General features: G+C 47.2%; 5 protein-coding genes across 5 annotated transcripts; 2 read left to right on the plus strand and 3 right to left on the minus strand.

Annotated features, from left to right (window-relative positions):
* Positions 1-172: 172 nt before the first annotated feature.
* Positions 173-1,536, minus strand: BU26DRAFT_515844 (18S rRNA biogenesis protein). The gene has a single exon (XM_033828180.1). The coding sequence runs from the start codon at positions 1,463-1,465 to the stop codon at positions 251-253; it is 1,215 nt and encodes a 404-aa protein (XP_033688495.1). The 5' UTR covers positions 1,466-1,536; the 3' UTR covers positions 173-250.
* A 415-nt stretch (positions 1,537-1,951) lies between these two features.
* BU26DRAFT_515845 (HET-domain-containing protein) lies at positions 1,952-4,303 on the plus strand. Its single transcript, XM_033828181.1, has 2 exons — positions 1,952-2,465; positions 2,517-4,303. Exons 1-2 carry the CDS (start codon positions 2,048-2,050, stop codon positions 4,127-4,129), a joined length of 2,031 nt encoding a protein of 676 aa, XP_033688496.1. The 5' UTR covers positions 1,952-2,047; the 3' UTR covers positions 4,130-4,303.
* A 666-nt stretch (positions 4,304-4,969) lies between these two features.
* Positions 4,970-6,446, minus strand: BU26DRAFT_601610 (uncharacterized protein; the record flags this gene model as incomplete). Its single annotated transcript, XM_033835270.1, has 2 exons — positions 5,667-6,446; positions 4,970-5,157 (listed from the first exon to the last, which is right to left on the minus strand). The coding sequence occupies exons 1-2, from the start codon at positions 6,319-6,321 to the stop codon at positions 4,970-4,972; spliced, it is 843 nt and encodes a 280-aa protein (XP_033688497.1). The 5' UTR covers positions 6,322-6,446.
* A 590-nt stretch (positions 6,447-7,036) lies between these two features.
* Positions 7,037-7,491, plus strand: BU26DRAFT_601611 (uncharacterized protein; the record flags this gene model as incomplete). Its single annotated transcript, XM_033835271.1, has 3 exons — positions 7,037-7,254; positions 7,303-7,420; positions 7,480-7,491. 3 exons carry the CDS (start codon positions 7,037-7,039, stop codon positions 7,489-7,491), a joined length of 348 nt encoding a protein of 115 aa, XP_033688498.1.
* A 112-nt stretch (positions 7,492-7,603) lies between these two features.
* Positions 7,604-9,091, minus strand: BU26DRAFT_515846 (kinase-like protein). Its single transcript, XM_033828182.1, has 5 exons — positions 8,847-9,091; positions 8,499-8,794; positions 8,375-8,452; positions 8,209-8,324; positions 7,604-8,163 (listed from the first exon to the last, which is right to left on the minus strand). The coding sequence occupies exons 1-5, from the start codon at positions 8,969-8,971 to the stop codon at positions 7,798-7,800; spliced, it is 981 nt and encodes a 326-aa protein (XP_033688499.1). The 5' UTR covers positions 8,972-9,091; the 3' UTR covers positions 7,604-7,797.
* Positions 9,092-10,754: the final 1,663 nt, after the last annotated feature.

Here is a 10,754-nt window from a genome sequence, read left to right on the forward strand (position 1 = left end):
TTCATGGGGCACAAATAATGAGAGTAAAAGGGAGTATTACGTAATCTAAGAGAAGAAAGCACGAAGAGTATGGTACGACTCTACCATGGTTGGCCGTCTACTTTTCGGACATTAAGCACTTGACTAGGATTTTTGTTGGGGAGGCCGAAGCCTCAAGCTCTGACTGTGGGAACACCCTGCATGGATTTCTTCTATATGGGTATCATGCTCTGGTCTTCTCGGCCCTGTCTATAGCCGGCTCTGGTCACCTCTAAGCAACCTTCCTTCCCACATTCCCAACTCCGCGTCCGACAACACTAACCACTACCTCACCCTCCGCATCCTCGCCCTTATCCCGTAACCCCCACCCCGCAAACCCAAACTCTTTGAAGTCTCTCCCAAGCTGAATAGCCTCCTCAGTGCCGAGCACCTCCCTTCCTAATACTACTCTCCCAACATCCTCAGTTCCCATCGCCATGAGTAGCAACATCGTCGACACGGCGGTGACCTCCACGCATCCGCCCTGACTTATCTTCTCCAGCAGCTGGTATGCGCACTGCTTGCCAGCATCTTCAGGTGTCGTTCCGCCTTGAGGTGGTGATGCGACGTCCGCAGAGTAAAGGCAGTTGGTTGAAGATTCGGCAACAAGGGATAGACCAAAGCCTACTGCCCCTTTAGATTTGCCACTAGGATCCGATTTCGACGACGACGGGATGAGCGGTGTGGGCGAGACGTCAGAGAAGATGTATGTATCCGGGACAAACTTGTTTAGAATCCCTCTTGCAGTCTCGATCATGCGGGCGTTGTTCGAACCGGAAACCCCGACAGCGTAGGCGACGCCACGTATCCTCTTCACGCGCCCCGGATTCAGCAGATGCAGCGTCTTCGGCAACCGCACCTGATGCCCAAACACTAGCTGTACCTCACCACCCGCTCCTTTCCCCGGTGCAGGACAACAACTCCTCTTTAGTACTCTTAACTCAATATTCCTATCAATCCCAAAGTTCTTATAGAGTGGCAGTATCGCCGTGCGCACTGTATCCACACTCACATCGCCGGTCGGCGTGGAGCTTGTAACGCAGCCTTCTCCATGTAGCACCACATTGACATTCCCTTTCGAGAACGGAGCCAACAAACACAGCGGTACAAGCCACCAGCTGACTCCCCTTCTACTACACTCGCGCGGGATCTCGTGTCTCACGACGCCGCCCACAGCACCTAGGCCCTCCGCACTCCCTGTTATCAAGCCGGGCCGATACACCAGCGTTGTCCCCGTCATCGAGAATTGTATTTGCGCGCCATTTGTTACGGCATCGAGGAGTCGGATGAAGTTTGTTTCGTAACGCGTGAGGCCCGGATTGGTCGACGAGGAACGTATTTTTGAGATGCGGATCGGCCGGCCGGTGAGTGTGGAGAGGAGAAGGCGCGTTGTTAGATGGCGGTGGCCTTCGAAATGAATGAGCGGTTGAGTCGTTTCGTCTGTCATCGCGGGTAGAAGTACTTCAGAATGGACAAAGCGTGTGGAAATGAGCCCGTGGGCGGGACGCGGGACGGAACTTTTCTGCTGGGCGGTGAGTTTAGCGCCCGTTAGCTAATCTGCACTACCCACAATCTCTAAATCTTAGCGCTTAAGCTTTATCTGGCGGAACGGCGTTAAGCTAAAGCTTAGGTAAGTATACAGCGTCTTGTATTGCGAAATTCTCTGGATATATACGCTTACTATATATAATACTAAATATTTTCTAATACTTTATAGTATCTATACCTCTAAACTACGTCTCCGCAACCCTCTGTCTGGTGCGGGTCCGCCGTCCTCCCTGCTAGCGGTGGCGAGCTTAGAGTATTTCGCGTTACATGGGACCTGTGCAAAGCGGAAGTGCTTTAGTAAGCTCGCAGTTGCATGCCACGTGTGAGTATGCGTAAGCGCAGCTGATGTTACGAAGAAACATCTGTTCGGACGCTCCCCACCACTGCCAACTTTTATTTGCACCTCACTCACCCTAGAGAAAGGCGCAAATAAGGTATATCTTCCTGGAATATAAAATCTTAGGGCTCGAATCCCATAGCGATGGAATCCAACATTTCACGACGCCGGTTATGTGCCTTCTGTTGTGGCATCAACCTCGAGGATCTAAAGAGCATCGACGGATACATGCACCAACCGACGTGTGAAGCCTTGATTACAAGTGCAGATACATGCGAACTTTGCGATTTAATCCGCATTCTTTTCAAGCGGTGCATCTACGACCGGCGCCTTGCGAGTAGTCCTATCAGAAATATCGACGATGCCAGGTATCTCGGTCCCGTTAGGTTATTTGCGGCTAGCCGCGAGCTTGACTTCGAGAAGGGCGGATTCCAGCGGCGTGAACGAAGCTCTGTTGGGGACAACCTGTTGTCGCAGAGAGTGGCTGTGACGTTAGGTACAGACGACACAGACCTTCACTATGGGCCAGAATTTCCTACTCTGCTTATGTTCACCGATCCAGGTAGGGTGACACCCAGCAGCAACAGTCATAGCACTCACTGACTAATAATAGACTCATTTGCAGAATCCAAGGGTGTTGTTGGACTCTCAGCTTCAGCTCGAGGAATTCAAGACGACCATCTCTGCAATGCTAACATATCGAGAATTCGCAGCTGGACTACGGAATGTGAAGGAGCTCACCTGAGCTGCAATACGCGTCTCCCGGGCTTGAATATCGGCGATAAAGTGGCACCCGGGCGTCTTATTGATACAGGTTTGCCGGGACACCCTGAAATAAGACTGATACCGACAAACGGACTTTCAGCGAGGACGAAATATGTGGCTCTCAGCTATTGCTGGGGAAAGCACCACACTGGCGAGCGTACTACAAATCGGACCGTTGGTCGAATGATGGAAGGCATTGCCATAGCCGAGCTTTCGCAGACAATTCAAGACGCTGTCAAAGTGGTCCGCGAGCTAAGAATTCAGTATCTTTGGATAGATGCACTCTGCATCATCCAAGAGGACAAAGCGGACTGGATTCATGAATCGAAGAAGATGGGCCAAATATATGCCAATGCATTCTTGACGATTGCCGCAACCTCAGCTAGCGAAGCTGCCCAAGGATTTCTTGTCCACAGTAACCGCTCTGGAATCCCCATTAACTTCAAGTTGCACAAAAATAGTACAGTGGAAGGGAAGATCTTTTTCAGAGAATGTACCAGTCTTTTTAGCTCGTTCAGAGAGGACGTTGAGGATAGTCCACTGCTTCGGAGGGCATGGGTGAAACAAGAACGGATTCTTTCTCGCCGTACGGTAGATTTCTCCTCCAAGCAGATCTACTGGACCTGCCGGACGATCAGGCACTCTGAAGATGGCCGAAATGACTCAGACGATGCGATGGAAGCAGCCGCTCTCCTCAGAACGCTCACAGCTTTGGCCATCTCGCCCAGGATGGATTGGGTGTTCTTTAGGGCATGGGCTGACTTGGTCCAAACCTACTCTACTTTGGAGCTTACCCATGAGAGCGATAGACTTCCTGCTCTTGACGGGATAGCCAATATCTCGAAACAGGTTGTCCCTGGCCGGTACCTTTCTGGGATATGGGAAGCAAATCTCTCCCAAGGGCTCCTTTGGGAGGCTGCAGAACATCCAGCGAAACCCTCGCCGGAGGTGTGCGTCTCTTCTTGGTCTTGGGCGTCCGTGTTTGGCCCTGTTTTGGCCGGTGGACATGACCCGGTAGCATCACAAGTGCAATTACTCAGCACAACTTTCGATAAAAGGGGACGCCAGATTCTACATCTACGGGGCCGGGTCCATCAATGCGCCGTGGATATCGAAGAGCGGCCTCCATCGCCGCCATGCCGAAGCGATCGGAAATTGAAGGATCCACGAACCGAGGTTCCAAGTTACAGCTTTAAACTCAAAGCGGCTGTCGGCCCTCGACCTCCTGGTGCAAGGTTCGAGAATACTTCCAAATTCGACGGGGTTAGGGGTGTCGGGTTAGAATTTTACGTTCTCGGACTTCAGCGTAGCACTTATGCCAGACTGGATTGGCATACTGGCCTGCTGCTAAGAAGACTGGATAGGAGCAGCGGCGAATATTTTTATGAGCGTGTTGGCAGAGTGTGGTTATTAGACCCTTTCTGGTATGCTGTTGGAGAGTCCTGCTTATCTTTGATCTGAAGTATTAGTCTGGTTTAACGCTGAACGCTACGAGAGTTGTAAGAGAGCTAACTAGTAGTCTTATTAGCATAGGCATGCGTTCTATAGATATTTCTCAAATTGCTAAGTTACAATCTACGTGCATTATTCTAGGCACAGACACTCTAGAGTAGTTACAGAAATAAAATCAAGACAGACATTTGAATGTATCGACGTAGCTAAATATATTCAGAAGGTTTCTTAGATGAGTTGGCGTTGTTCCCAGCCCTGGAGAGCAGCAGGGACGTGACGCACTAACCCCAGTATCCTTCTTTAACCTTCCAGCGCCGACCTTTTCCGTTCAGGACCTTTTGCAAAGCTCTGAAACTCTCTGGCGATAGTAATTTATCCTCATCTTCAACCCACCGCAGCCACCTACACACTCCAATCCTTTCGTAGTGGCCAACAAAAGGGTTGTTGTCCGGATCCGACCCAGCTTCTGCGTGCGGACTATTGATGCGCCGTAGGACTAATCCAATAATCCAGTCATCATGCTCCCTTCTCCAGGCTGTTGTGAATTTCCCGAATCCGTCTAAGTTATTACTACTCACGGTAGTGGGATCTGGGCAGGAGCCGAAGCGGAGAACCTGCAAGGATTCTTTGGGATAGAGGCTGATCATATGGAGTAAAACGCCATGTAATCGTCTCGTTTCGCAGACCACGCCTCGGAAGCTGCAACGTTGAACGCCTGGTATCTGAAATGCATACATCTTTCCAGGAGAGGATGGGATCATGTCAAACGCAAAGGCTACATCCCATAACCCGTCCGAGCCTTTTCCTCCTGGTTGTGTGGTGGCATTTAACTTCCAAGCTTTGATGAGCTCATATAGGGAGCACAGCCTGCCGTGGAAGTAGGCGGAGCCATGCACCACAGATAGTTTGCATAAGACGAGGGGACTGGCTGGATGATGTCGATTCGTCGCTCGCCGTACCGCCCGGGGCCAGGAAGAAAATGACTGTGCCCAGGAAGGTAGAATTGCCGAAGCGCTGAGCTTCCATTTGCTCCCCGGCTGTTGAGCCTGCGTATGAGCATACAGTTGGCTTTCGACCGGATATTGAAGGAGGATCTTTTCTGAGAGAATTTCCTGCAGCTCGGGAAGTTTGTATATTTTATTTTGTGCATTTCGTAGTGCTAATCGAAATCCAAACACCTGCATGATGCCGTACACTCGATCCATGGGGTTTGATGCCTGGCGTTGGTGGGAAGCAGCGTATATAGCAAAGGGACTGGCGCGACGCATTTCTACGACGCCGGATTGTGATATTGTCTTTAATGCATTGGAAATGGTAGCTTCAGGGCCAATTCGAACCGCAGAGCAAGTAAGAAGTCCCCTGCTAGCTATAGCAAGCCCAGTTGTGAGTTCCATCAAGCGATGGGGTCTCGACCTGAGGTGTGAGGTGGTATTCAGAGTGGACTTGCAGTTCCGCGGTAAGAGGCAAGCGTTCGGCCTGAGATATGCTTCTTGAAGCGTCCACAGGGATGAAAACCAGGGACTGAATGAAATTTGATTTTCCGTACTCGCGGCCGTGTCAAGCAGAGCTTTCTGAATGGCATCTTGGACTGGCTGCAGCCAAATCCGTAGCCAGTGCTTCGCCGTCTCAATCTCCATATCCTTGCTCTGATGTGGAATCGCGTATACTCGGCCATCGGGGAGTGTGATAGATGACCATGGATTGTGGACTCCACGAAGTCGATGGATGGCCTCAGTGAGCGTGCATTCATCGATGTGAGTTAACCACACACTTGATGTGTGCGCATGCTGGAAAATTATAGCTTGCCGGTTTATCTCGGCGTGCTTTGTTCTTGCGTGCTCCTGGTCAATGCAAGCAATATCGAGCCACAGGTGTTCGACGTTTTTCTCCGTTGTCTCATTTACTTGTACGGCGAGTTGTACGGCGGCCTGGAATTCGTCCACGGTGAAGTGCTGAGGATTGATGCGTGGAATACTCCAAGTCCTGTGGCCTTGGAACCTGACCGGCAATGCCTGGACATGCGGCATCTGCTCTTCTCTCAAAACGAATCTGCCCCAGGTATACGATAGCGTATTGTACGGGGGACATATCGACGCGCCGTAGCGGTTGCCGGGTTGCCATTCGAGCGACGTCATGGTGGGAACGTGAAGTAACCGGCGCGGCCACCGTCCATAGCGCTGATCATCGGCATTCCCACCCATCGATAGATTCGCAGGATTGACTTTAACTGATTCCCTCTGTAGTTGCGAGCTTTTTTATGATACCCTTCTTTCTGCGGGTTTGGAAACCAGAGCCTTTTTGGCTGGTACTGATCCTGTGAAAAAATTGTGCAGTCTTATAGACTAGAACAATTGAATAACCTGAAATGAAAAAAAAAGCTGTTGTGGGAGTGTTCAGCTGAAGCTCAAGGTTTCGAGATGCATTTTCTACTTCTCGTACGAGAAAGACAGGGGTTTAGGGGATGAAACAGCTGACTGTTTCAAGGAAGCCCCTTGCTTCTAGGGACGACGGATGGTGTAACCTTGTGGGGGCCGAACTACATGTATCCATTATGACCAACCCAATTTGAGAGTCTGGTTCGGCGCGGACTTCCGTTATCACATCCTCTGAAGATTCCGAAGCCTAAGACAACTACCATGAAGTCTTGCCCATCAACTCTATCGACGCGGATAAGCGGCGCCTCTGCGGCGCTATAAGCGCGTAGATCCTCTTATTATTAACGGTAAGCTCTCTAATTCGTCTAATATTATTCTAAGTTAGAGATAAACCACAACCCAGAGCCCGTGCGACCCCAACCCAACCTATACCCAACCTCGGGTACCCCCAACTCATTTACCAGCGTACCTTCAACTATATTTGCAATCGGATTTCGTTCTGGCTACTCACGTCAATTGTCTTTACCTCAATCGAGCCACAATGTCCGGGGCCCGCTTCATTAAATATACCAACCTTGCTGGCAAGCAGGTTCCGATTTATGTGGCTAGTGAGGTCCAACATGCTGGCTATAAGCGCCTACTCGATTCAATTGACCCAAACACCCTCAATCAAACCGTGGCCAAGGTAGAATCGGCTGTGGAGAACAACAGGCTGTTTACAGCATCTCAGGCGTCTAGGACTAGCTCCATCACGATCACGTCCGCAGCCCATCGAAAAAGTGAAGACTATCTCACTAACGAAGACAGGTCTATGCCCCACCCAAGTAACGAAGACCCAAACGAACACAGCACGGTTGTTGCGCAAGATACTCAGGGAACTCAGGTCGCGAAAGGACATGTCACTACCGATGCAAGCAAGCAACAGGTAGGCTTGCCAGTTCTGGAGCGCTATTGATAGAGCATGAGTTGACTAACTACCTATAGGCGGCCCGTTAGGTGTGGAAGCTACAGGAGAGGTCTCCTGGACATTTTTGTCTTGTGGCTATATGTTGATTCAAGGCCACTTCATTTTGTAGGAGGTCGTTTGTCCTATTCCAGCTGGTGACAAGTCAATATGGACATCGTCTGATACTAAGCTGTAGCCACAGCATCAATGCAACACGAAAACCTTGTATTATTTAGTAAAAGGAGGATTTGTCGCCCTCCTTAGCTCACGCTTTGACGAAGTAGATGAACTGCTCTTGTTTGTTTCTTTTGCAATATCCCCGTCGGTTTCTATGCTTCGCAAGAGCCAATGTCTCTTCACGCAGAGGATTGCAAATAGGGATGTAGCAATGCCTCCGAAGCTGTGGGTCTCTTGCTGTGGTCGACAATGAGTAAAGACTCGATAAAGTCTAGTAATTCCGGCGACACTGGGGGACCTGGGAGTCGCTGTAGTTCCTCACGCCAGTTGCCTCCGTTAATGAGCTTCATGCCATTATGCGGATTTTCCATGACCGCTAATTGTTCTGCAAGCTCAAACTCCTCCTTGTAGGTCTGGCAATCAATAGGATCACCTAGCGGGCCAACGAGACGGATGATTTTCGCAATGCACCACGCTTCAGTATGCCCTTCAATTATCTTGTCGCTAGGGCCAAACAAGGGTCGCGTTGATAACCGACGTGCCAACTTCCAAATTAGCTTTCTCCAGAATAGGTAGATGTGAGCACTAACCGTAACACCAAAGGACCATACATCTGAGGAGTGTCGACACCCTAAACCTTGCCAGACCTCGGGCGCTCTACACGGTAGGCTTTGAAGACGTTGTTTTGTAGAGCCATCGGTAATCACTGTAAAAATGAGAACTGTCAACAAATATAGGGTCAACAGGAGAACTCACAATTCCCTAAGTCTCCTAGCTTAGCAATCGGAGAACGTCTATCGATATCGGAGACGTAAATGTTGTTCACATTAACATCTAGCCATTTTAGTACTGGGAGTATAAATGGAAGAAGGGCAGCTACCTGTATGGACAGCATTAAGTGTTTTAAAAAGTTTGAGGGCTGACAGGACCGCCTGGGACACGACTCTGGGTAGCCTTGGATCGCCTCGGAATTGGTCGGCGCGTACCGATCGCATATCATGATCCATCCATTCAAATACCAGGCATGATGGGTCGTCTTGATCTCCATTTGACCGTACAGTATCGTACATAGCTCGGATGTATGGGCTCGACGCAATTTCGTGGATCCCGTAATTGCGGTATTCGCGCTTCAAGCACATCTTCTCGTCCTTGGTAGCTGCAGATTTGACCATAGCCCTGCGGTGACGGTGAGCGACTAATTTTGTAGTATGTGGTGACAGAGCCTCACCATTCTGCTTGGATTGAAGGGTTGGACAACACCCGGGCTTTGAAGACACTGGAACCTTTCAACTGCTCCAGTAGCTCATACTTTCCTTTTCCTCCTCGAAGGACTTGTCCAATGCGCAGCGCCATATCTTCGGAGAAGGTGGAGAAGCGAAAGAGAGAGTATTTGTGCGACAAGTCTCGGGTGCAAGGAGGAAGAAAGGAGATCGTACCGTGGCACCACAGTGTGAGGTGACGGGAGGAAGAAATGGGGAGCTCCGTTTTGCAGGCTGATTTTCCTTCGGCAGTCAGTGCCACTGGCGGGAACTAACTGACTAATCTAGCTGACTAATCTACAAAATGACGGATTGTCGCGTACGCGGTGTCCGAGTTTCACAAGCAAGAGCGGTGAAAGACGACTAGGAACCGACGGAGAACATCACTTACACAGTAGCTTGCAGTCATTGGTCGGCGCTCACATCAATCAGCGACCCACGACGGCAGCGGCCAGGACAGCGGAGCCACGATGGGCACACATCTCAATGCAATGATGGGGTTCTAGTAGCCTCTTCATACGAAGAGGTGTAGCTTAGACCTACGCGATCGAGGTCGACCCGACGACGGCCGCCCCGTGAAGCCGTAGCATTAATCTCGACGAATAACGTACTTCACAAGCGAACTGGCCACACAAGCGAGCTGGCCACTTTCTCTTGGCAAGAAAAATTAACGAAAATTAACTAGTATTCCTTAAATAACTAACGTACTTCACAAACGAACGTGTTACACAAACAAACGACCCACGATTTCTTAGCAACGAAAATTAATAAAAACTAACTCGTTTTTCTTAAATAACTAAGCAAAACCTTAATATTTTTCTATAAAAATGTATATATATATTTCTTATAGTATATTATACCTTATACTAAAGTTACACTAAGATATATAACGTAATAAAAAAGCTATACGTATTTAACTAACTTTTAGAAAAAAAATCTAGTTTTCTTCTAGTAAGTACTATTATATCTTTATAATAATCTATAAAACTTATAGTATATAGTATTTATAACTTAATAAAGATTTTTAGAAAACTTTTATAAAGCTAGCTCTTCTAAATATAGCGTAATAAAAAATAGAAGTTTAAAAAAAATTCTTTCTAGAGTTTTCTTCTCTAACTATAGATATATATAAATAATCTAGCTATATAATACTATAACGTACTTTATAAGTAAGCTAGTTACTTTTACTAAGTCTCTACTAATAATTATCTTAACTACTATAAGTCTATCTACTAATACTAAGTCGTTTTCTTAAAAAGCTAGAATATAGCTTATAATTTAAGCTATCTAGGCTAGCTAAATTTAAAGTAAGTAATACGCTATAGTAATCTACTATATTCTCTTATTATTACTATAAATATAACGTGCTAAAATAATACTATAACGTACTTTATAAGTAAGCTAGCTATATAAGTAAGTTAGCTACTTTTATTAAGTCTCTACTAAAAAGCTACTATCTTATTCTAATTTCTTTAGCTTTAAGCTACTTAAGATAAATCTAGATAAGCTATTTAACTTATTTATATTATTTTTAACTATCTAGTACGTTTACGTATTATACTCTAGCTTACTCTAGTATCTATAGTATTACTAAGCTAGCTAGCTATTATATACTACCTTCTTTTCGCGCTACTTTTTACTCTTATTCTAATTTATAGCCTCTCTTTAAGTAACTAGCTATAAGCTAGCTTTAATTATAAGAGTATTCTCTTTCTAAATCTACTTTCTTTTACATAAATTACACTTCTTTTTCTATACATTAGCTACTTAAAGCTAGATAACTTTAGACTCTATAAGTACTAGCTAATACGCTATTAGCTTATTACCTTTCTTAAGCTAATTAAGTAACTTAATAATATAAGTTAGTAATAAATTAA

The sequence above is a fragment of the Trematosphaeria pertusa genome (assembly GCF_010094035.1).
Source record: "Trematosphaeria pertusa strain CBS 122368 unplaced genomic scaffold BU26scaffold_3, whole genome shotgun sequence".
Lineage (NCBI taxonomy): Eukaryota > Fungi > Ascomycota > Dothideomycetes > Pleosporales > Trematosphaeriaceae > Trematosphaeria > Trematosphaeria pertusa.